The sequence below is a fragment of the Zootermopsis nevadensis genome, unplaced genomic scaffold (genome assembly GCF_977971745.1).
Source record: "Zootermopsis nevadensis isolate Lab colony 2312 unplaced genomic scaffold, Znev_1.0 Znev_ptg000030l, whole genome shotgun sequence".
In the NCBI taxonomy this organism is placed as follows: domain Eukaryota; kingdom Metazoa; phylum Arthropoda; class Insecta; order Blattodea; family Termopsidae; genus Zootermopsis; species Zootermopsis nevadensis.
The window spans coordinates 16728792-16755408 of record NW_028259162.1 but is presented as its reverse complement, the minus strand read 5'-3'; the positions used below and the strand labels follow the sequence as shown (position 1 = coordinate 16755408).

General features: G+C 38.6%; 1 protein-coding gene and 2 long non-coding RNA genes across 7 annotated transcripts in view; 1 reads left to right on the top strand and 2 right to left on the bottom strand.

Moving 5' to 3' along the window:
• LOC110831736 (uncharacterized) overlaps positions 1–26617 on the top strand; it is a 125392-nt gene that overhangs the window by 2206 nt on the left and 96569 nt on the right. For 3 of the 5 annotated variants that reach the window (XM_087358761.1, XM_087358765.1, XM_087358760.1), the window contains exons 1-4: positions 11825–11985; positions 18980–19077; positions 21207–21306; positions 25570–25776. In XM_087358761.1, the coding sequence (XP_087214887.1) occupies positions 11920–11985; positions 18980–19077; positions 21207–21306; positions 25570–25776 (471 nt within the window). In that variant the 5' untranslated portion in view covers positions 11825–11919. Of the gene's footprint in view, positions 1–11824; positions 11986–18979; positions 19078–21206; positions 21307–25569; positions 25777–26617 lie in introns of those variants that run through there. The other 2 variants (XM_087358762.1, XM_087358763.1) reach the window with 1 other exon arrangement.
• Positions 2896–26617, bottom strand: part of LOC147872187 (uncharacterized) — a 38407-nt gene continuing 14685 nt past the window's right edge. The window contains exon 3 of the long non-coding RNA XR_015537860.1: positions 2896–3824. This is a non-coding gene — a long non-coding RNA (uncharacterized LOC147872187). The remainder of the gene's footprint in view (positions 3825–26617) is intronic.
• On the bottom strand, positions 5175–11682 carry LOC147872188 (uncharacterized). The gene is made up of 2 exons (XR_015537861.1): positions 11525–11682; positions 5175–7356 (listed from the first exon to the last, which is right to left on the bottom strand). It is a non-coding gene; the product is annotated as an uncharacterized LOC147872188 (long non-coding RNA).

Here is a 26617-nt window from a genome sequence, read left to right as displayed (position 1 = left end):
CCTCTTCTGAAATGATGTATATTTTGCCAACATAAAGAAAGCTAACTGTGGACCTTGATATTTTATTAGTATTTTTTGTCTCGGGCCACGGTATATTCTGACTGCATAATTTCAAATACACACCGACAATTTCAGGCTTATCTCGTTTTATTGCGTTTCGAAGATATTGCGTTTTTTTCACAAATTGAAAGTTTGTGGCAACCCTGCGTCGAGCAAGTCTATCGGCGCCATTTTTCCAACAGCATGAGATCACTTCGTGTCTCTGTGTCACATTTTGGTAATTCTCGCATTTTTTAGACATAATGCTATTGCACACTTAATAGAAGACAGTGTAGTGTAAACATAACTTTTATATGCACTGGGAAACCTAAAATTCGTGTGACTCGCTTTATTGCGGTGGTCTGGAACCGAACCCGCAATATCTCCGAGGTATGCCTGTATAACATTTTCACGCTTACAAACGGTTGCAACATTTGGCGAAAGAAACCTCAAGAAAAATATCAACTGGAATAACACATCAAAGACATATGATAACATTGCAATGGATGAGTGTAAAAATGTACACTGGGCCAAAATAACGCAGAATTGGGTCCAACTGTGGGTGTCTGTTTTTGTGGTAATGATTCTCCGGCTGACAACACAATAGGGCATTAACGGTAGAATATATAGTTTGCTGGTTATCAGGTAATTTTACAACATTATATCAACTGTTGAAGTTATAAAGCGCCCAGTGAAATATTGTAACATGTTTATGGACGATGAATCGGAAAGGAATTGAAGAAAGATTTAGTCCCGATATTTTTCTTGAGAAAATTAAGAAACCCTCGACAAACATCAGCCATGACGTTTCCCCAGCCGGTATAATAACCGAGTAGCTGCCGACTGAGTGTCAGCTCCATTATAGCATTGCCATGTACTTCCATGCAATGTAGATCTATAAATGTCCATGAACGACCCTGCCTGAAATTGAGATGGATAGATGAGAAATATTTATGTAAAATTTTATGTTCTTAAGTCTGATAAAAGTTTGTTAATTTTTGTCTTTTTCCGAGTCTTTGTTATGGGCACAGAACATATTAAATGATTCAGGCGATACGCCATTATCAAAATATCGATAGAGATACAATCATATATCGATATATCTTGCATGCGCCATCTTGTAAATGCTAAATTTGAAGTGGACATGTGTGTTTGCTTGCATAAGTCATTACAGTGCTTGACGCGCAGATGGGGCGAGTGTTCTTGGTGCTGGGAGTCCATCGTTAACTAATTGGCAACACAACTCGGTTTCTTTGCTCTCACAGTCCAAAGCGGACACACGGACAAACAGAACCTTCTGCCACGCACGCTTTAACTTCTTGCAGTCTGTGCAAAGAAGGCGTACATATTCTACTTCAGACGTTACACGCGAGGTACTTATGGTCTGCAGAAGTCGTTGCCTTACCATTACCGGTGGAGATATTCGTCCAATCAGGAGCGGCCTTTATCACGATAATACATGTGTAACAAATTTCATTAGGAAATTTCAGCAAACCCCCCCCCCCCCCCTCCTGCTTACACATGACTTGGGTTACAATTTGACCAGGCCAGCGCGACGCTCTTTCTAACTTTGCCAGAAATAGCAACCCGCCAGGGGTGTCAGGCCACGACAAACCGAGTTCCGCCGCTGACAGTTCAGTGAAAGTACGACCTATCTCATTTCCATCTGATCTACGCACATTTCAAGAACGTATTTTTCAGGAACATGCGATCAATTATCTGGCTCGCTGGAAAGTTACTTAACGGTGGTCTACAAATTTGGAAAAGCGTAAAAAAATTGATTATGTACCATAATATTTAAAAGATAAGAATGAAACAGGTCTTGGTCTATACCAGGTAAAGTGCTTAACTACGCACCACGTCATACAGAAATATGACACTTTCTTAACATCGACAATAGACGCAGATGAGTGGTCAGTTTCACACAGAAGCCGCTTTACACCTATGGAAGTAACACCGACACTAATTGGAAAGGAGTCTAGTTGAGCTCCAGGTTCAATCCGGACGCTGTGATAAAAAGAAAAAATCCTGCTCTGCCGGGGATCAAACCCCGTTCATCCAGCTCGTAACCTAGTCACTGTACTGTCTGAGCTGCATGTTTTAGGCATCACGATAATTACAAAAAAATACTAAGCAAAATCACGACAAACGTCAATCATGATAACCGTTGTCCAGGTCGATATTCGAATCGGCTACCTCTCATATGAAAGTCAAAAATATTACTACAGTACCAACCTTCTCTACCTAAATATGTCTGTAACATCAGAGATAAATGATATTCAAAAACTGACATAATTAGCTGGCTTGTTTATCAGACTTTTACATATCTGTGCCAACAACAGCGCCTTTAAGTACCTCGGGAATTAAACACAGAGTACCACGTTTAAAATTGTAAACATATGAAACGTATATATACGTATTCTGTTGGGCTGTTTTCACAGAGTAACTGGTTTGTAATTAAAATCACGTTTCGGACATTAACAGGCTACTAATTAAATCTTCAACTGTCTGTCTCAAGGGACTCCACTTCTAAGACTGAAAGGAAAGTGTAAAAGCGTCTGTCTGAAAGGACAAAAAGGGGAAAAAGCTCAAACTCCAGACTAGCTCAAACAGAGGGCCCCAAGCACACAAGAGTTTTGTCCTTCGACATGAAGACGGAAGTGTTACTAACTTCCGAAACATTGTAGATATAAATAAAGCACTTATAGGATAAATGAAGTCCAACAGGATAACTATCCCCGTAGGTTTTCTCGTATAATCGCCGAAATCTTGTAAACTGCCCTTATAAAAACATTTTACCAAACTTTTTATGTTAATTATCTATTTCCATATACAGATTAATCACAAATGAAAGAATAAATTTAAAAGGCTCCTTTATTCAGGTCACATGTTGTAAAAGTTCTGCTTCACAAGAGTGGTTCAGTACTAAAGTTTTTATTCATAGATACTCGTTAATTAACCCTATCAAATGAAAACTACTTACAGATTATTCGGATGTTATTGTTTTTCATTATACAGAAAATTACCATAATAAAATGTAGATCCTTTTCAAAAATCTACTATAACAGATTAATCCAGAGTCCTACATTGATAAGCTCGTAAAGTCCCAACCGCATTCATTCGCACGATTGCCATGTTGGTAAAATAATTTTTATTAGAGGAAATTAAATGCCATAAATCTGAGATAACACACAAACAAGAACATGATAAAACTATGAGCTCATCTCTTCTTGTAACATAAGAAAACATTGACTTAAATAACAACGTATCCGAGAAGTATTTGAATAATTAAATAAAAATAAATTACAACCACATTTTACAAATTACACACATTAAAAAAGAAGCATTAGTGTTGCCACGACATTTAGTAACTTCATCACAAAATATATAATTCAGAATAAAAATTATATAAATTATCGTTTCACAGTGCAGCAATCTTCTCCCCAGCGACAATAGTTCTACCATAATTTTTAACAGTTCCCTGATGTACTACCTATCTCAAAGGCTACTTCGGATTTTTAACCTTTTAACAAAGAAGATAGTACGAATCAAGAACGAGCCACGATATTTAGTTCTTCGTTATGACAAGTGCTTGGAGTTGTCTGCTTCATCTCCTGACGTCTCTGCAGACATCGGGCGACGGGGCAGAGCATTCTTGCCACAGCGCCAGCACCAGAGTAACGATGCCAGGCCTTGCTTCCGAGGACGCGGCTTCAAACCCACGCGAAGGGCTAACAGTAAAACTCAGGTATCTTTCGTGTGTTCACGTAGCAGCGCCAGAGTACCTGAGAAAATACGATTTGAGCCTGGCTCAATTAAATAAGGCACACGCGGGTGACAAGGCCCACCTAAGGGAAAATTAGACATACCTACAAAAATAATATACTTAGAACAGATATTTTTAATGAAAAATTTACATTCGTATGTGCTTTTTCACGAATAAACTGAAATATAAAATACAATATAATATTTCTGATCTGCAAGTGTAAAATTAAGTTGTCTAATTGGCAATTAATGATTGGAGTGGCATATAATAAGGAACTCAGGGCAGTGGGTCAGTTAAATCACTAAATTTTTTAAAAATTGTTTCTTGAAATATTTAAGGATAGAATTTTGTATTCTGATCGATATTTTCTAAATGAACAATAAAAACATAAAACATATTAAGTTAAATTTAATGAATTATTATAACAAAGCAATGAAAAATGAAATAAACTAATTTTTGTAGTTCTTGGCTAATTCCATTGAACACTAAAGCGTATGTTCATTTCCTGGAGAAGTCAGTACAAGGCATCTGGATGACGGAATTGAGAGGTTCTGCGTTAAACATGTAAAATGGACAAGCAACTACCAAAATCGACATTAAGCTTTGTTTCCTGTCCGCCTTATTAAAACCCGAAGGTTTAAGGCCACTAAGAATAAATCCATTCACGTGAAATGATGCTGAATCAATCCAAATCCACATTAACTGAACTCATTTATTTTAGAAACATTTTAATATTATTCTCATATCGCCAGTCTGGTCTTCCACGTGACCGCTCTGTCCATCAAAACGCAACAAATAAATCTCGTCATTTATTTATGTACACTTCATTCACTATACACCACTGAATGACAAGATGAATAAAAATGAATTGGAAATATGGAAATAGTTGTCTGGCTTAAGGCACTATACCGGCATCTGTCTGGAAGGACTAAGGAAAACCAAGACAAAATTTCAGAACGGCCGATCATCGGGCTGAGATTTTAACCCGGGCCGCCCAAATACGGAATATAAGTTCTGGCATCTTGGCCGAGAACTCCACTCATCGTAATCCCGAGACTTAATCACCTTGTTCTTTACTTAACGACGATGTCAGTAGCTCAGATTAAACAGCGTCAGATGATAAAATAATCTATGAAAAATTAATGGGAAAAGGTATAGAAGGAAGAGATCTGGCGTAATTTAAGTACTATCCTGGTATTTTCCTGCTGAAAATGAGGAAACCAGGAGAAATCTCAGTCATGATAAATAGTGTCAGGGCCGAGATTTAAATCCGGAAACTCCGGAATAAGAAGCAGGAATGCTAACCACGCAACCGCGACGTACGGTGATAATATTAGGAAATTGAAATAATTATATACATGGTCACAAATTATCTTAATTTATACCTTTTTTAATACCCGAAACGTTTCCAAATAAATGTCTATCACGTCATCATCATCATTGCAGTCGTCCTTATCACCACCACAATCATCATAATCATCACAGTTTTGTTTCCTGCCCTTAACTTTAGGAAACTGTTGGTATTATTGTTTCAATCAAAACTTGAATTGTAAGATTTGAGGTTTTCACAGCGGTGAGTATGAAGATTTCTGTCTTCTGGGTTGTTGCGCTGTGTAGTATGAATCGCCCTGATGACGGAGGTAGTATGACCTCTGAAACGTTGGTTAGCATCGACCAGACTACACAGCGCAACAACCCAGAAGACAGAAATCTTTAAAACTTGAATTGTAGGATTTGAGGTTTTCACAGCGATGAGTTTGAAGATGTCTTGTCTTCTGGGTTGTTGCGCCGTGTAGTCTGGTACTACACAGCGCAACAACCCAGAAGACAGCCATCTTCGAAACTTAAATTCCTTCAATACTTTCTCACACTTCGTTCTCAAGCTGCAAATGTCTTGTTCGCTGCGCCTTGCATGCCAATATATGTAATATGCTTAATATTAAGATGTTTAATAACAAACTTTTTAACATAAATCAATCAGAATAAAGAACTGAACAAAATTATTGGTATTCAGTTACATTTAAAAAAGTGGCTCTATGGATGAACGATGACTGTGCTCGTAACACCTTATCTTTGGGTGCATAAATTATCAGTGACTTCAAATAAATTAATGTTTTACTACATTTATTGTATTCATGTCTTTCGTAATACACGTGTCGTTCGCTGAATAGACGCTTTCTGCACTTATATTACAGACTTCGGCCGACCTCAACATTCGTGATTCTTCATGATGGTATTAGGCGAGGCTAACATAAAATAAGACATTCTTATGAAGTAATTTATGATCTATGATCTAAAACAAGTCATAAATTCACGTTGCGTACATTTATAGGCGCAGTCCACACAGTCATTTTCAATTTCTCTGTTCTTACATCTCTTTCTGTTTTGTCTGCTTATTTATCTTTACACCCCGCCTGATTTCTTACTTTTCCAGTAGTCCATCAGAACATGCTTCAAATGGCTGGTCTTAATTATTTCCGGACTTTTACAGGAATGTTCCTCCTGGAACAAATTCAAGGTATCTCGCTTTGGAACAAAATTATACACCCAGAAAACAATACTTATTCAAACACAATGTTTTTCGTTAAGCTCTTCCAATTCCTGTTTGTCCCCGCGTTAAGAAATTTAAGGTCTGCTGGTAACTGTGCATTACTTCCGATCGTATTTTGTTGGGACCAGACCAATTTGCCGATAAATCCACATTTCCGTTTAACCGAAGCTCCATTGTAAACAAATTTTACTGTGCTGTGAAGATACTTGTCTGGCTTCTTAGTTACGTCTCTCTGGTCTGCAGAATCGTCCGAGCAGTACATAAATCTTTCTGTATAAATCCCTGACTGTTGGAAGTAGGGCGGGCACGTGGTGAGATCAGCTGGTAGCACCCCAGGAATCTCTACCATTGGCCCGTGTGCCTTGTATAATCACATGTGATAAATAATTTCTTCATTCAAGCGAAGAACTCAATTCACACCCAAATTCACGAGCGTTGTTACAGAAGCAAGCATATGCTGGCTGTGTGCATGTGATACGATGATACGAAAGAACAGGTTCTATTAATTTTAAAGAATATTCCATCAAAACGCAACCCTAAGAACCACACACGACGTCCTTCAGACACAAAACTACGAAACTAATGGTAATCTGTATTCTTGTAATCTTATTCCGTTGTTGCAGCTGATGCACTGCTTGAAAACTGTACGGCCCTTATGTCATTTTTGCCTCTAAACGAGCACAAGTCACAAACAAACAAACAAATACATCAAGCGTCCCGAAATTCTGTTACAGTAAGTGTATTGTTGGCTTATTCGGCACGTCCTTGTCAGGATACAAAGTGCTACGTCCTTCATGAGCAGTAGCAAGAGATTTCGATGCTATGTAACATTTCATAATGAACACACGATCTGGTCGTGGATACACCGTGTTCACATCTGAACAACGTCTGCGCAACTGGCGTGAGCAGAGGCCTAGTAACAAGGGTGACCTTGACACGACATCTTCCTGGGCAATTTAAATTGTGTGTAGAATCGTATTTCGCTGGGATCTTGATACAGCTGGAAAGTAGGAAAGAAGACGCCATATTACATCGGCAAATTTCTTTGAGGATAACTGTCTTCTGGGATATTGCGCCGTGGAGTCTGGTAGAAGAATTTCGACGTTTCATAAATGCAGAAAAATGAGTTATCGTCGTGACGATGTAGACAACAAGCATACTCGTATATGAAACGTCGATAACCTTCTGAAATACTACACGGTGCAACATCCCAGAAGCCATCTTCATACTCGCTGACATCAGAACCTGAATCTCACCAAGCAAAACTTGTTTTCTCAGAAACGTCGGGTTCCGTCAGTGAATTATTTCAGAATTGCTCAATTTTTCATGTCACAGTGCAATCGTAAAAAACAGATATTTAAAATCTATGGAATCGAATTGCTGTCCAGTGGCATAACCTTCATACTGAGATATATTAAAATAAAACCATCTGATTTATTCAACAGTTATTACGGAGAACAAGTTGAAAGCAGACATCAGTAATTCACACTCGTACTTTAGTGCAGTTTATTTCGGAAACCAGCTACACATGCTTCAGTGTGGAGAATGAGCTGGCTTTCCTGCCAATAAATAAATGCTCTGTGAATAAATCAACGCCCAGATCGAACACCGGTCGAACCACCAGGAATAGAACACGTAGGCCTACGTAACAGAGCGCCTGAGACCTAAATGTGTCCCCTTGAGCGGGGACTCAGGGTCAAAATAAGCAGCAGACAGCAATTACAGAGATGGCAGCTGAACGGACTGGGGAAATAGACTTTCGGGTTCGGTAAAATCCATTCTAGTTCAACTGTCATTGTTACTTGGTTCTTATGAAATCTGAGGTTCTTGGGGCAACAAATGTGTCCATGTTGGTTTCCTGCTAACGTTGGTATCTACCTGGAAGTCCATCGGCGTTGAAACCGAGAAGACCAACGCCGAAAACTGACTCTGATGTCATATAAGGTTACAACCACTCTAATTCTACTCACAAATGTTGTTTTCATTGGTATTCACTTATTAAAACAGCGTAGGTCTAGCATGGAGTTGGTTTATTTGTTATTTTGTACGGACGTGATTTTGTGTTCATTTAAGTGTTTTTGTATAGGTGATCCATGATCGATATATTGACGTATTATCGACAGGAGACAGTTTGTATTTTATAACCGTTATGAATCTTTGTGCCCAGTTTCATGTGATATTATCGATAGTATATCTTAAAAATTCTCAAGTCCGTATCTCTAACTATGACGCCTTCAGTAAGTAAACAAGAAAGGTAAAAAGTTTGATTTAGAAATATTTGATTTGAAGAAACTCAATAATGTAGAAGTTAATGGAAAATACCAGAGAGAAATCTCCAATAGGTTTCCGGTTTTAGAGACCTTTGATGACAGTTTGGATATTAATAGCGTATGGGAAAATATTAGGGTTGATATGAAGACCTCAGCCAAGGCTACTCTAGGATATCACAAAAGCATAGTAAACCATGGTTTAATGATGAATGCTCAGAATTAATGGACAAACGAAAGCAGGCTAAATTACGACTGCGAAAACAAATAATTATCGATGAATTTCCCTCTTATCATCTGCCTATATAATTGTATACAACATTCTTTTGGCGAGGCTGACTCCATATGCCAATGAAGTTATTGGGGGTCATTAGTGTGGGTTCCGTCGTAATAGATCGGCAATTGATCAAGTTTTCTATATTCGCCAGATACTAGAGAAAAAATTGGAAGTACAATGGGACAGTACATCAACTACTTATAGATTTCAAGAAAACCTATGACTTATTTAAAAGAGAAGCTCTTTACAACATTTTTCTTTAATTTAGTGAAACAGAGAAGCTAGTTAGGTTAATTATGTGCTTAAGTGAAACCCATAGCAAAATTCGTGTAGGTAAACATTTGTCCGATACATTTCCTATTCAGAATGACCTGAAATAGGGAGATGCTCTATTGCCGCTGCTTTTAAATTTTGCCTTAGAATATGTCGTCAGGACAACCCAAGATAATCAGGGCGGATTAGAAATGAATTGGATACATCAGCTTTTGGTGTATGCTGATGATATTAATCTGCTGGGCGATAATATAAATACTATAAAAACAAACACAGAAACACTCTTAAGGGCTAGTAGGGATGTTGGTCTAGAGATAAATGCAGAAAAGAAAGTATAAGATCATGTCTCGGAATCAGAATTAAGGACAGAAGCAGAATCGTTCGAAAATATGACAACATTCAAGTACTTGGGGACGACACTAACAAGTCAGAATGGGATTCATAACGAAATCAAGAGCAGATTAAATCCAGGGAATGCTTGCAATCATTCAGTAAAAATCTTTTGTTCTCACGTCAAAAATCTAACGATTAAAATATACCAAAGTGTAATTTTGCCAGCTGTGCTGTATGGGTGCAAAACTAGGTCACTCACTTTAAGGGAGGAACACAGATTGAGGGTCTTTGAGAACAGTGTTGAGGAAGATATTTGGACCTAAAAGGGAGGGAGACGGATAGCGGAGAAATCTGCATAATGATGATTTTCATGACTTGTACTCCCCACCTGATGTTGTTAGGGTGATTAAATAGAGGAGGATGAGGTGGGCGGGGCATGCGGCACGCATTTGGGAGGGGGATTATTAAAACCAGTAAGGCAACTACTGCCCTTCACTTATTCAGACTACAAGAATACACTTCACTGTAACACATTGTTCCTTGGTAAAAACCTTTATTGGAACAGCCATCACTCGGCACAGATTTCAATTGATCCACACTCGCAGCATGCCATTATCTGACCTTGAGCTATAGAATGAGCAAGCCTCAGCAGTGTTACCAATCACACGATGAAAATATCCCAATATTGCAAAAATTTATAAATATCCAATTTATTCAAAAATTAATTTCCTTCCTACAACAAAACATGGCGTCCGAAATATAGACATCGATAAATGCTGTTTAAGAAAATAACCGCTGAAAACAGAACACTTTATCGACAACAAAAGTTAGAGTTGCAAAATATTAAAGCAGGTGGTACATAAGATTACCACTGTGCTTTGAAGGCTGAGGAGATAAGGTAGGTGAAGGGCGTGTGGTAACACGTGGACAGCATAAGAACGACGGGCCCAGACCATCGAAGAAAATTCGTATTCGATGTCAGCGACTGAGTAGAAATGGACAGTGAGACGACTTTGTTCCGGCCCACACAAACACGCGGCCGTATGAATAACTTAACTAAAATATTGTGCTGCAAGTGTTGAAAGGAGTTCATCGCCTTGGAACTAAACGTTATTATAAAGGGTAACAGCCTTTGATTGTGGCTATTTTCTGAGATCGCTTCGTGTTGTATATCTTGTCACGTGCATTTACTTCGTTCCTATTCCAACACTATATTTTACAGTTAACGGGAGGAATAACAAATTCTTTTGCCCAAGCATTGATAACAGTTTCTATCAATTTGGCCATAAATCGTAGCAGAACTCTTAGGATATCATACATCTATACACGATAACAATTATTAAATTTGTTTAAAAACATTACATAACAGTGACAAATGTATTGTTTCGTCAGACTCGAATAAAAAATTGGCAAATCCTTTGTTTTATTGGGGAGTATTTTTACGTAGATGCATGCGTATTTTATAGTTTAAGATACAGATTCGAAAAGACCTATCAGATAAAATAACAGCCTTCTAGAGCAAATGTAACGTTACCATCTCTTAAAGATCACCACAGTCATTTTACACGTCCCCTCATCGCCACCTCACGGATTCCATTAAAGTCGAGGGCCCTGATAGTTTCGTTAAATAAACCATAAACAAAAACGACTCCACTCTCCGAACATATTAGCATAATAAAACTTGCAAGACTTGAGGCTTTCCATTGTGATATTAGCTTGTAATTAACTGTTGTTTGACTTTCGAGTGTGAGCCGCGTTGATTGTTTGGTGTTAACCAACGTTTCGCAAAACATTGTAGTTGCAATTTTCAAAGTGGTTATGTAGCGAAGCGACGTTTTGGGGCCTTATATAGGACAGGCACTGACTAACGAGACAGATTTTATGGTGCTGATTAGTGAAGCAAAGGTAGGAACAGGCTGTTATCCAACGGGATAGGTGTATTCATTCATTTACTAATTAATTATATACTCGTGTTTTTATTGTCTGTTTATTTATTCCTTCCATATTTGTAACCTTACCTCTTTTCTTTCCTTACCCTTATTCTTCTTTACGTTTCTTCCCCCATTCCATTTTATCCTCTTCTCTTCTTAATGTCGTAATTTCCTTCCTCAATAAACTCTCACCTTACTTCGTTTATCCTTCGAGTTTCCTGTCTGTCCTTCCCTCCTCTTACATAACTCTGTCCCTTGTCTAGTTTATACCTGGTGTTCGTAAAATCGTCTATTTTTAAGTAAGCAACGAGACTCGTGAGGGCCCGAGTGACCACGAAGTTTCCCGAGTCGTGCGGGACGCTGACCCTTCGTCTGTTCTCGACAAGCTACACTCGATCGAGTTAAGAAGCAGCGAGATGAAATATGTCCTTCGGACTGCTAGTGTTGAATTTAAGCTTCATATGGAATGATAGTGTTACACGATGATCCGGTACGTCTTAAGTGTTCTGTGGGACTTTCTTCTTATCATCTTCGGGCTAAAGAACCGGGTGAGTGACCGACCGCCATATTAATATTGGATCTCTTGCCTCATTGGGCAACAAATGTCGCTTCAATTTGTTTCGGAGCACAGTTAACAAATATCATAAGCAGTTGTTGCGTAAAGCATACCCAGATTGGAGGGCGGGCGGGTATAGGGACACGTTTAGATAAATCAAATCTAAAACTTCTTGACGATGGTGAAGAGTCATTTGAATAAAAATTTCCTTGGATATTATCCATCGTCTAGTAAAATATAAAATATAAAACGTAAAACAACGTTTCGGAGATGGGACTCTATCTCCGGAGATAGGGATTAGCTCTATCTAGTGGGCCCAACTGTGTAGGAACCTGAAGACGGAGATAGAGTCCCATCTCCGAAACGTCGTTGAATTTTATTAGACGATGGAAAATATCCAAAGAACTTTTTATTTAAATGACGTTTAGATAAGCTGAATCTTTTACACAGATGCTACGAAGGTGTTTCTGTAAAGTAGCACGCAATTTTATACAAAAAATTCAAACGATTGAGTTATATGTATCTATCTTTTCTTTTCCTAATTTATTTTCTTGAAAGACTTGTTGTATTTTTCTCTGTTAATTTATTTACCCCTGTCTGTCTGTCTATTCGCATTTGTTGATTTGTTTATATCTGAAGATGGCTGTCTTCTGGGTTTTATGCGCCTTGTAGTCTGATAGAAGTTTACCGACGTTTCAGAGACGACTGCTGCCTCCCTCATCAGGGCAATGACAGTCATAAGAACATTTCTAAAAAGAAAGTTGTTAAACTTCTAAGAGACTGCACTGTACATCATCCAGAATACAGTCGTGTTTAATGTCCACAGGTCCAGTATCTCTGACGAAGTGCATGAAGGCAGTCTATCGCATATTTTATCGCAACGACAGGTCTCTGTTTTGTTGTTTGGATGGGATTAAACTGTGGTCCCCTGAACGTAATCAATCACACAATTAAATTAATAAGTTATAAAAGTATATAGAGGTAATTAATTAATGGAATTAAGTCGCTTTAACTAAATTGCATTTCATTATTCTACACCGGTAAGATAGTGAAGTTGAAGGGAAGCATTTACAACCGAATTGTGCGCTCAGTATTGAGACACCTTCTAGTTTTCTACTCGTTAATGAACAGTGATGTAATTTTTGGCACGTCCTGACGAATGATCCGGGCTACAAATTCTGAAACTTTAGATCTGAATGTAAAAGCAGTTGAAAATAAACCAGCGCAAAAGTACGAAATGTTACAGAGTAAAGTTCAATGTAAGGGTAAAATCAGAAACTGTCTCAAACCGAAAGACGAAGAGGGAACATCGAGAAGAACTTCTCAAGTATATTAAAGACAGAATGAACATGACAAAGGGACGCAAAGAGTGGTCAAAGTTCTGTCAAAATCGTGGCGAAATGAAGTTTTTCGAAATAGGAATAATAACCACAATGAACTCACGGTAAGATCCTTGTTAAAAAAAAAAGTAGCCTAATAATTAAACTATTATTTCTCAAAGGCTGTGTAGCTAAGTGATTCTAAAGACGCCTTAACGTATTAAATCCAGATTCCTTTTACGTTAAACAACAATCCAGCTGCTTTGTCATACACTCGCCTTCTAACTCTGACTCCACATTACTCGTATTTCTATATATTAGCTACAGACTTAGAATAACAGATACAGTTTTAATATTCTACTTGTTAGCCTTTCTTAATATATGTTAATCAGTTAAATTTCTAATTACAAGATACTTACTTACTTACTTAGGATACTTAGTCGACCCGTTCTTCAGTGCCTTGAGCATCTGCGGGTCCCAATTATCGTTAGCTTTGATCTATTAGACATTCGGTAGGACTCCTTGGATGAGGGATCGGCCCGTCGCAAGGCCTCTACCTGTACACAGGACAGCACAACACAGAAAATCGCGGACAAACATCCATGGCTTGAGTGGGATTCGAAACCACGGTCCCAGTGACCAAGCGGCACAAGGCCGACGCCTCAGACCACGCGGCCACTGTGACGGCTAATTACAAGAATATTATATAAATAAAATGCATGACCATGAAGCGAAGCGTTCATTTTAACCGTATAACGGTTAACAGTTTGAAAAATGAAAAATAAAAGGCCCTTCTGTCTCACTTTCATGTTTCTGTGGTGCTCCAAACATTGGAACACAGCAGGGCGCTCGCTCCGAGCGTAAACTATCCGGCCAACAACGCCTGGCTGACTGGAGGTGTATGGAGTACCACTATTTTTTTAAATATCAGCCGGGCTAACACGGTTAACATGAACGCTCCGCTGCCCCTGAATGAACACAATTGCGGGTAAATATGTAAAGAATTCACCCCAGAACATGTATACACATTTTAATAAGGAATGCTGACCTTGTTATCGATTCTCGCGTTGTGCTTGCAGAAGACGTGGAGGGTGGTCATTTTGAACACTACACTAGATTCGATAATGCCAATGCTGACAAATGCAATGGTTTAGTTCAGGGTGGTCCAACTTTTTTCCTCGCTCGAGCCAGAACAGTTTTGCTGTTGGACCCAAGGGACAAAAACCCCTACTGTCACTATTTTTGCATTGTCATTATCTTTAATAATACTTATTCATAAATGACAGATTACCATTGCATATGCTGAAATATAAATTTTATTTAAACGTAAACAAACTACTTGTATATTAGTTTAAATTTGCTCCTACAACAAATATTTATAATAAATTGGTTGTACCAACTAATAAAAAATAATAAATACTTTCACGGGCCGGATTACAAGTGGTCACGGACCGAAAGTTGGACCACGCTGGGTTAGTTTATTAAAATGTCTTTATTTCATTCACTGAATCTGTGTATACAACTTTTTGGGACAACCTCCATAAACTACACAGTTGTCAACAAATGCTTGATTCGATTGTCCAGTGATACTTAAATACAGGCTAGGATTACTTTACAGTGCCGCAGCATAAAGAATTCTATGAAACACTGGTTTAAAAAAATATAAAATTATTTTCTCTGAACCCCTTGTAAACTGCAGCAAGTTTTATTAGGTTGACCAAATCAAGGATGAGATTTTCTGAGCATGTAGCATGCATGGGGAAGTACAAAATATTTTAAGATGACTGTCTTCTAGGTTGTTACGCCGTGTAGTCTCGTAGAAGTTTACCAACACGTATTTCATTAAGGTACATTTTAATATTATTCCCTCAACTCATTTTTTCTCAGTGATACAAAATTAAGATGACTTACAAAAGAATTTAGAAACAAAATTAATGATCTTCAGCCTTTTAAAGATGGAGTCACAAGCCTCTCTCGACTTCAGTTTACACAGGTGAGAACTTTATGGAATTAGAAGGTTTATTATCGCTATTACAACAGCCAGCTACTGGTTGTTGTCCTAAGCCAGATCAATCTAATATACACCTCCCTATGTGCTAAAGATCTATTTTTATATTAACTTCACATCTATTCCCTCGTCTTTCGAGTTGTCTCTTCCTTTGAGGCTTCCATACGAAAATTTTGTAAGCATTTATCATCTCTACCACGGTATATACTCTTAGCTGAGTTTATAAAGGCTGATGAACCGACATAACTTATTTAGAGATTGTTATGATGAGGGATTTTAAACACGAAACGTTCTTTCGTTTCTCAAACAATATCAACATGGCGACGGCGCCGTGTAGTGCATTGTGGGTAGAGTCTCTGTCCTTTGACCGGCCGGACCGACTTGGGAGTCTGGCCACAACGCGTGGGAGAGGCGCACAACTGCTTCAGTCACGTCTTCGGCATCTTTTTTATTTTATTTATGTTTTTTGGCTGCCAAGTTCTCCGACGGTCCAACGCGTAGTAGAGAAATTTGTAAACGGTACAACACCCTCAGCATGTTTAAAACTGCATGCCAAATCAATGAATTTACATTCAAAAATATTATAAATTACTGAAATTTCTTAAAATATGTGAAAACGTCGCTCATTATTGGCATCTTACTGTCATTTTTAAAATTTTAATTTTCTCCGATATACTTTCAGTGAATCTGAATTTGTTGCCAAACAACAACATTTTAATGGCAGAGCTTCAAGCTTCCATTTAAAATTTTATTTTTTACGTATTTTTTCCTTGGTTTAACGACAATTTATTAAAACGAGGGTTTAATAAAGTAAATTATGAGGTTTGAGGAAGAAATATCAAGCATTTCCCAGATACATTGAGGATAGTAATGAAAGAATTAGCCCGATAAAACTAGTCCTGGTAGTCTATATTCGAACCGGATGTACGCAAAGGAGAATGAGTAATGCAATGTGATTTTCCGTTCGGCCCTATGCATAAATACTGGCATTCATCTGGATCTGGGTAGACACCGGTAGCAGGCTTTTGTAAACACGGTAATGAACTTTCGTGTTCCATAAAATTCGGGGAATTTATTGACTAAGTGGGAGAACTTTCAACTTCTCAAGAAGGGTTCTGTACCAAGCAATTAAGGCAGCAAAATGCATAGTGTGCTAGATGTAAATTTATTGCAGACAAAAGTGTATCGTCAAGAGACCTAAAAAACAGTAGAGATACTACAGTCTATGTACAGTCATATCTCCTAATGCTAACATGGCTAGTCAACGGTAAGGATATAACTCCATAAAGGCATGCATCATTTGTATCATATTTCGTTACGTTCCATAACACACCAAAAATGTTTAAATTACAAATTATAACTTAATTCCTACTCGGATCACTATTTTACGTATACTAATTTTCTTTGCGGCAAATAATTTTTGATAACTATACGACCCACTTGCTTCATAATCAATAACTCCTCACTTTGTATGTGTATGCATATATATGTGTATGTATATATATATATATATATATATATATATATATATATATATACCAAGGAGGTAAAAGCAAGGATAGCCATGGCCAAGGCAGCCTTCGTCAAGAAGAGGATACTTCTCACTAGCAAGTTGGGCTTGGAGATGAAGAAGAAACTAGTGAAGTGTTACGTATGGAGTGTCGCGCTGTATGGAGCAGAGACTTGGACACTCGGGAAGAAGGAACAGAAATACTTGGAGAGTTTTGAAATGTGGTGTTGGAGAAGAATAGAGAAGATCAGGTGGACGGATCGAGTGACCAACGAAGAAGTATTGAGGAGAGTCAACGAGCAAAGAAGCATTCTGCAGGCCATTACACGAAGGAAAGCTAACTGGCTGGGACATATTATGAGAAGGAATGGGTTACTGAGTGATATCACCGAAGGCCAGGTTGAAGGAAAGCGAGGACTGGGAAGAAGACGGATACAGATAACCGACGATCTGAAACAAGGAAAGAAGATGAAGTTCCAGGATTTAAAACGAGAAGCTGAGAATAGGGAAAACTGGAGAGCTCTTTTTGGTCAGAATAATGGACCTGTCGTCAGATAGAACACTGAATAATAATAATAATGAGAAAGAGAGAGTTTAGTATAATTCTTGCTGTAAACAGAGATTACTTCCTCAAACAGCATTAGAAAGCTGATCTTTGTGATAATGACGTACTTTGGTTTCTATCAGGTACGACTACATTTTTAAACTTCGTTTAGACGAGCTTCGGCTTCAAAAGATTTGATAGGGCTGAAAAGGATAAAAATAAAAAATAATCTCTTATTAAATCAATCTACTCGTATGTGCGTAGTTGGTGCGAAGCACAACTGGGAAGTAAACACTCGGATATACAATGCGCCTGGACCATATTCTTTAGACTGCCTGCAACAGTCATATGTCGGAGAAGTTGTCGAATAAACACGGCGAACCGTCAACTTTGATATAACAGAGTATTAGACTGCACAGTGACAAAATTAATAGGAAACAGAATGGTGTAAATAAAACAATGTCAGACGTAGTAGCAATTTTAAGCAAATTATACATCAAATGGCACTGCTATTTGGTCAACAACGAATGAAGCCGTTTAATGGGCCAATGAATAAATATTAATATATTTTTTTTGACACAGTCGAGCCTTTCTTGAAACCGGCGTTTCGGATAATGGCTGTCTCTGTCATCAGGTAACAGGGCAGGAAATTTGATACTCATATGGACGGAGACGAAGCAATTTCCGAAACGTCAGATTAGGGCAAGTGAATGCTTCATTATCACTAAAATACCTGGAAGAATAAGTACGAATTTACATCAAAGCCTTAATAATTATTAGACCGAAAATTCCAAGGTACATTAGAAATTAATACATGCTGTGTACGTCTGCCTATCCACCTGTCCCATCTATTTTGTTTATTTAACGACGCTGTCAGTAAATCAGACTAAATTGCGTCGAATGATAGGATAATCAGTGAAAAGAAAATAACTGTAAAGAATATGCAAAAAGTCGTGACCTACTTTAAGGTACTATGGAAGCATTTTCCTGGAGAGTGTGAGTAAAATTATGGGAATCTCAGTCAAGATAGCACGTGTATGGACCGAGACTTAAAACCGGGACCTTCCAAACATACAACAAGAGTATCCATCCATAAAACAAAAATATCATATTACATATAAGAATAAAATGTATGAAGATTTCTGTCGTCTGGGTTGTTGCGCTGTGTAGTCTGGTCGATGTTAACCAACGTTTCAGAGGTCATTCTGCCTCCATCATCAGGGCGATGAGTATGAAGATTTCTGTCTTCTGGATTGTTGCGCTGTGTAGTCTGGTCGATGTTAACCAACGTTTCAGAGGTCATACTGCCTCCGTCATCAGGGTGATGAAACATCGACCAGACTACACAGCGCAACAATCCAGAAGACAGAAATCTTCATACTCACGACTGTAAAAACCTCAAATCATAAATAAAATGTATGTTTCCTTTTACCACAAGAACTGACGATATTAAAAAGTGGATGACGAAGTATGCAAATACTGTTGTCAGTTTCAATGTAGATGAAACCCACACTTCAGTTTATATGAACAGTTTGTCGCATTATGCTATAAGCAGCGCCCAGGACATGTTACGAAGTAATACTACGATGCATCTATCTCTTGCAGACTCTGCAGACACACGATATTCAGGCACCTCCTGTAGTAAGAGACAACTACAAGACACAGGCATCAGCTGAACCGGAGGCATATCCTTACTATTACACGTGAGTAAGCCAACCACAGCTACAAATGTTGCATTCCTCAGTCATTTGAACATCATCGATTCGTGCTAAGACGTAAGGGAATAGCCTACACACCCCTCATGCAAAAATCATGTCTGTCCATTTGTGAAAATATCCTGTTCTTAGTAAAATGATTTAGGAAGGAAGGCGTTGAGTAATGAGACATGACTGTAAAATTAAAAACTAGAGTAGCCGCCAACAAATCGCACGTTTCAAGGTCACAGCAAAATTTTTCATCGTTGTAACATGAACAGCGGAGCCCAGATGAGTAAAGACAGCTCATAACTCACATCGCAGCAAAGTGGTAAGCGTTGACGTTTAAGTCTTTCCGTGGCCTTGTAGGATGCAGTTTGATGACGGCTACTTTTATCAATCACTGACAGCAATTTACTTGAAGGACTTCACAAACTTTATGTTTAATTTTTCAAATAATTGTATAGATGTTATAGGAGATATCGGCATTTTTGAGAAAAGTTATGATACGCGTCTCTGTAATTATCATCCACAGAAAAGACACAGCTGCCCCCAAAAGAAAAATAATGATTCAAACGAACATATAGGTTGATCGGTAACAGGCCTGACACGTATTCTGGAGGTTTGAGGTTCGAAGCTTGGCTGATAAAATAAATTTATTTAGATGCTACATGGTTATCCTCATACAATTAGATGAATTTTCGGATAATACCGTCACACAGGCCACGCCAAATTATTTCCCCAACGTTTCCATTCAGAACTAAATTAATACATAACAACAACGACTTTAAACATTTTATAAACTAGCCACTAATCATGAAGATGATAATGATAACTTTTATGATGATAATAAAGATTAATAATAAGATTAAATTGAAGATGGTTGTCTGCTGGGTTGTTACGCCGCGTAGACTGATAGAAGTTTTCCGACGTTTCAGAGGTGCTTACTGCCTCCATAATCAGAGCTATGATACTGAAATACTTTCCATATGGAAAGGTTTGGATCTCTAACGTGGCAGTGTACTTGCGTCACTCTACCCCGCAGATGGCCTGCTGTTTGGCAAGATCTGGCTGTGTATGTTTACGTGAAGGCTGTGCATTGTGTAGCGGCAATTCAGAATGAGAGATTTGTTCGACAAAAATAGCCTCTGCAGTCTCTCGAGCTTCCTTGCAGTTTCCTGGGCGAACAGTTATTTATTCCAACAGCAAGTCAATGGGGGATTCACGCTGAGTTCCTTTGCGAGAGTCAACCATCCATCATGGCTCTGTTTCGACACCAAAGAGATGTGCGCACTGCCCTTGCGTCCATTTAACCCAGTTTTATTAATCCGAAATCTTATAGAAACAGTACCTAGTTAAAACAGCAGAAAAGCGAATTCCGTAAAGTAAACGGTCCTTAATATTATCTAAGCTGATAACTAAATAAAGAGTTAGCTAAGAAAGTCCACAACAGAATAAATACCAAACGAAGACACTTAGTTTTTATTAAACCCGAAAATTCGACACCATAATCACAAAATATCTCTCACACTGGATTCTTTGCCGATCCACTCTAATACGTTTTACATACACGCAAAACATTCTTAGAACAGTGAAGAACAGTAGATTGTAATACGTGTAAAAGTTGTAGGATTTGAGGTTTTCACGGCGGTGAGTTTAAAGATGGCTGTCTTCTGGGTTCTTCCGCCGTATAGTCATCGCCCTGATGATGGAGGCAGCAAGGAGCTCTGAAACGTCGGTAAACTTCTACCACACTACACGGCGCAACAACCCAGAAGACAGCCATCTTCGTATACAAATTATTTCAAGATCTTGGCGTTTCAATCCGTTAATAATTTGACACTAAAACATCAAGGAAATGCTTTGTGTAACGTAAGAATGTTAACTTACGGCTTATATGAAAGAACAGTAAACTGAAAACAGACGTAAAAGAAGCTAGAATAGGCCGCCATGAAGAATATAGAAGGAAACTTAAGTTTTGAATTATTATTTTCAGAAATCAATTGTTTTTCAAACATACTCATGACTGCACGCAATTTTCACGCCTGCTAATGTTCAAGTGTAATGTTTCAGGTTAGGATAATCCATAGTTCTGATTCAAATTTCTAAAGGATCCTGAATTTCCTTATGACTTACAGACAAAACAGCAGAGACAAGATGGCAGAACTCGTCCCAACAGGTGGCAGCACTGTCGTGGCTCAGGAGCAATCTTCCAGTGTAGAATCTTCCTCCTCCGAGGTAATTGACATTCATTTTAAAAGAAATTCTCTCATCACTGTGTCGGCCTGCAAAGTGGTTTCTTTCCAAGCCGTTTCCTTTCCAACATTTTTGACAGTTTCATGTTTTCAGTCCATCAAAAACTCGTCACCTGAAATTTTCTCATCATCCTACAAAAACTTATCACCAGATCCCTTGACGTATAACTTTCTCCAATCACCACTCTTAAACCGCAATATCGAACTATACACTTTGTCTCAAACACCAACAAAGCTGAACGTAACTGTCACTTCCCGACTTTCGACAAGAACTGCTATAAAAAATGTAAGTTGACTAGTATCGGAAAGACCTTGTAGTGCTTGGCGGTAAGTCATGCAGTTCCAGCCGATAACCGGAGAGTGACAGCTGCGTTCAACTTTATGTGTGGACGCGCTATATTTTCAGGACTGTTCTGTCCCCAGACCATTTAACCCACCACGGGGACAAAAGAAGAGACTATATGGAGCACAAAACTTGTATATAAATCTGTTTCTGCAGGTTACTTATCGCGCTGGTGGTGGTTATGCAGTGGCTGCCAATACGCGGGGTAAAAATTTTAACTACAACGGGAAATTTCTGTCTAATTTATCATGGATGCAATGACGGAGATATTTGTAATGGGAATCCAGTCTTTCCATATTTTTTGCATATCGTACAATTTTCGTACTAGAGATAGTGTGTAGTGAAATTCCGAAGGTTACCCACATACACGCACGACGGTGTGCCGGTGTTCCTCGCTAATGGAGTCGACAAACATCAAACTCGCTACTGTGTGACTGTAGTAATTAATATCTTTCATTGCGAAGCACGTTTAAATAATATATTACGTGAGATAGTTAACACGTCACCAATGGCATTCGATTAAGAAAAATACTAACTCCATGAAGTAGTGCACTTGTGAAGCTAGTAGTGTCACATCTAGTTAGGTCATTTACAACATTAACGTACATCGAAGGCTCGAAACCATGTTTACAAGCCAGTAGTCCCTATTCTAAGCCAGATTAAACCAGTCTACATGGTCACATTTTATTATATTCATATCCATTTTAATATTTCCCTCTCATTTATAACTAGATCTTCCAAGTGGTATCGTCCCTAGATGCTTTCCTACCAAAACTTTGTAAGCATTTCTCATGTCTCGCACTCCTTGATTTGATAATTCTAATAATATTTGTTCAAAACCACAAATTATGAAGCTAATTTTGTTATTAAATCTACGTTCTTCCATAAACCTATAATCCATATGTTTAAATCTTTGTTTTTAAACAGGAGACTGGAAAGCAAACAAATTTGATCTAAATGTTAGCAAAATTTTAGAACTTAATCTACACTGTTTATTCCTAGAATGAAACGAAACCCACAAACAAAACTCCGCTCTATACTTTACACGCGTTCCGGAAATATCTGATTACGTCTCCGCCGGAATACGAAATGTTATGACCGACGCTTTCTTTTCTAAATATTTCTGGGACAATTTAAAAACAAATTGCGTCTGCTTACACACACGTATTTCTAAACTCACTGTAGTCCTCATTCGATGCCATGTAACACCTGTAGTTGAAAAAGCGTGGTTTAAAAAAATAAACGAATAAATTCAATACAGGTAGATTACATACTAATGGCAGATTTAACTTATTATTCGAAATGATTTAAGTGTCGTAAGATTTAAAGTTCTATCGGCAGCGAGTCTATCTTTTGTGTTGTGCCGCCGCGTATTCTGGTAGAATATTACCGGCATTTTAGAGGTCCTTGCTGCCTCCATCATTAGGGCGATGTGTAAGCTGCTCTCACCTTCAAACTTGTAACTTCTGCAAGACTTGAAGCGAGAAAAATCTGACGGGTCATTCAACGACATTACATCACCTAATAACGTTAAATATTGTATAATATAATAATTATGAACGGTGAAGAATAAGGTAAGGGAATTCATAGAAAAGTTCTTTATCACACCTCTCACACAATTCTGGGAGGGCGTTATTTAAGGTGCCTTCAACGAGAACTGCTTGCCCTGATCACTAGGAGAAGCATGACGCCTTCATCAAGACTGCGTGTGGGCAGTATCCTTGACCATTGTGTTCCGAACGTCTTATGAGACACACCAGTGTCAATGCTTTAGAAGACTCTTTAATAAGACTTTTCTCCTGGCAGACTGTAAATTTTCTTCATCGTCAATCGTGTACGAGAATCGATAAAACTTGAAGGGAGATCCAAACAGAACCACTGGTCGCGTATTTTTAACTAAATTTATAGGTCTCTTGGCTTCATCCCTGCTCTTCTGCGTTCTTCCTCCACACTGCCTGGTCCTTAACGCATCAGTATGTGGCCAGAATAAAGACTGTTGGTTCCTTATTTTAATATGCTATATCAATTCCTACACCAAGGTATGGCGCGTTTTAGAACTGTGAACGGAGGAGACAGCTTTCATATTTGTAGGCTACCTGAGAATAGGTAAAATACGTTGTGATAGATGGTCGAAAAGATGTAGTTCTCTGACTTGGACTTTTAGGTGGTTACCAACGTTTCGGAGGATCGCCTATAGGGGCTTTACCCCGAATATGGAAGTGACATATTGCTTCAAAACCGTTATAAAAACCTACAACAAAAAACATATATGGCCACCATATTCAGGGGTTCTGCCCTGAAGATGGAGACGATAAGTTCTTCCGACAAGATGGTAACCATCTCTAAGATTAAAACGGCGCCACTGCCCAAAAAACCCGCAGTCCAAATTTACACCTTCGTGAAAACCTAACCTAACCTCATTTGCATGGTTTCTTTAGAATCAAAGTTACAGAAAGAAAGAAACGCCTACTATTGGCCTCAGCGCCCTTCTGCATGTACATAAATCATCTTCAAGAGCTGCTGAAACAATTAAAGCCCAGTGGTAACTACATGTACCATCTACTTTAACAATCGTATGATTCTCACCGTAAAAAGGGATAATGTTCTTAAGTTTATTTTTATTTTGTTTGTCTGACTGTTGCCTAGTAGTCAGTATGCAACCAAAGATGGCTATCTTCTGGGTTGTCGCCCTGATGATGGAGGCAGCAAGAACCTCTGAAGCGTCGGTAAACTTCTACCAGAATACACGGCGCCATAACCCAAAAGACAGCCATCTTCGAACTCCACGCAGCGTAAACCTCAAATCCTACTTAGTATGCAACCGGGTGATCCTGCGACCGGTCATCTGAACGCAGATCTACTTGATTTTCCTATACCGAGTTCTGAACAGAAGAAGACTTGCAAAAGATCGTTTGGAAAGCAACTGTTTGTAACGTGGAGCTTACTGTACAGCACCTTTATAATATATTACTGAGGTGGTCATGAGGAATCATGTCTGGCATCCAACCTGTCAACTAAGCCTTTGAAGCCGAAGATCATCTAGATAAAATTCAAACATTCAGTTCTTACATCAAGGAAAAAACAACATATATCCATTACAAAGATCAATTAGTTCACGCTGTTTAGGGGCATAGTCACCGTCTATTAAGAGAACTATACAAAACCCACAAATACACTTTGAAGGAACAACGTAATGTCACTGATTATTAAAGTTTGTGGTACATTCCACTGGACTTTACAGGGCTAGTCCTTATGATGGGAGATTATAAACGTGTATGTGCATGTTATTTTTCACCTCCTTTGTTGAAAACGACCAATGCTGTAACGGCGCTAACCAGTGACTTGAGCTTTGCGGTTCTCACGGTGGTCAAGATGTCTGTGCTGGTCTTCTGACTTGTAACGGCGTGTGGGCTTGGTAGGTATATATAGTAAGGACCAGATTACTTGCGAGCTCTTCGCGCGGGGGTGATAAGGACTGCGCGCGCACCTCCACGCTTTTTCTACCCGGCCGTTCCGTGCACCGACCAGGCCGTGCCGATTTCAACTATCCACAGCACCAGGGAGCTCAGCTAGCATGTAATCTGGTCCTTACTGTATCAACATACTGCTTCCACCCCTGAAAATGAAGACAGTATGTTCTTCCAATACGTTGGTATCCACCTACAAGTTTACACAGACCTACAAACCAGAAGGCCAACACCGACAGTAACGTTACATTTTCAAAAAAATTTAAAAGCAGAATTTCAATGGTAATAATGTCACCAAAACTGCATCCAATTTAAATAAAATTCATTAGCCGTCTAGGACAGTTCTGCAGGACCGTACAGTCATCATGTATTATAACGTTACATCCTCGCTTTACAACAGTCAGCGTAAAGTGTAAGCTTGAGTTTCTCTGCTCAGGTAACGAAGGAGATTGGGAACAGGAAGATCCATGAGAAATCGAGCGAATTTCAGTCGGAGGAGGTCTCGAAGAAAGTCGAAGAGAGCAACCGATCTGTGAGCAGCTCTTCCACTCGCATCGTCTCCTCGTCCACGAGTAGTGTGTCGTCATCCGTGACGGCACAGCGCGTATCCTCCTCGTCCATCGGTATCGAGGGGTCGACGCAGGTAAAGACAATTGAGTTCTAGTCTCGTCTCAACGGAAACGCCTACAGACCGGTTACTAAGGATCTGGTTCCGGGGGCGTGTTGTTTGGCCGCGTGGAACAAATTCGGCGCCTCTACCCTGTTCCAAAAGTATAAACATCCACTCATTTGTAGACATTTGCTTGAAGTAGCTTCATTCAATTTATTAAAAACGCACTAAAACATGGAATACGTCTTTGTCAAGGATTGACAATCTGTCCAGGGCTTTGAGTAACGTTATGTAACTTTTATTGAACTTCTGCATGTTTAAATTTAAAAACCATGGTCGGAGAAAATCCTTCCATTATGCTAATAATAAATTAATCAGTCATAATCCTTTAGAGAAATATTTTCTTTGCGGTGCGCCGAAAGATGTTAAAAGCGATTAACAAACACATTATTGAAGCTAACAAATCAGCAAATAAAATATAGGCTGAGATCATACAAAACATAGAAAGAACACGGTAAAATATCCATATTTTCCGACAATGCTAGTATTTATTCTAGTCTGATTAAATTTATAAATTATAAATTACAGAATCTGTTTAGCTATGCAACCCAGAACATGAGGCTCAAAATACAACAACACGCCCCTGTACTAATTTCCTGTTTTATTAAAAAAGCTCTAATGTTTATCAAAATGTACCAACTGTCACAAAGCATCTGTGATTCCTTTCAAAATTCAAGTAACTGCTCAAATCACGCATTTTGTTTATTTAACATGCGTAACACTGTAATGCTTCCTATCCTTAATGTGATAAATGTAGTCTCAAGACATCAGAAGTATAGATAATGCATTGTAAATTATGAGGAGGTGCTATCCT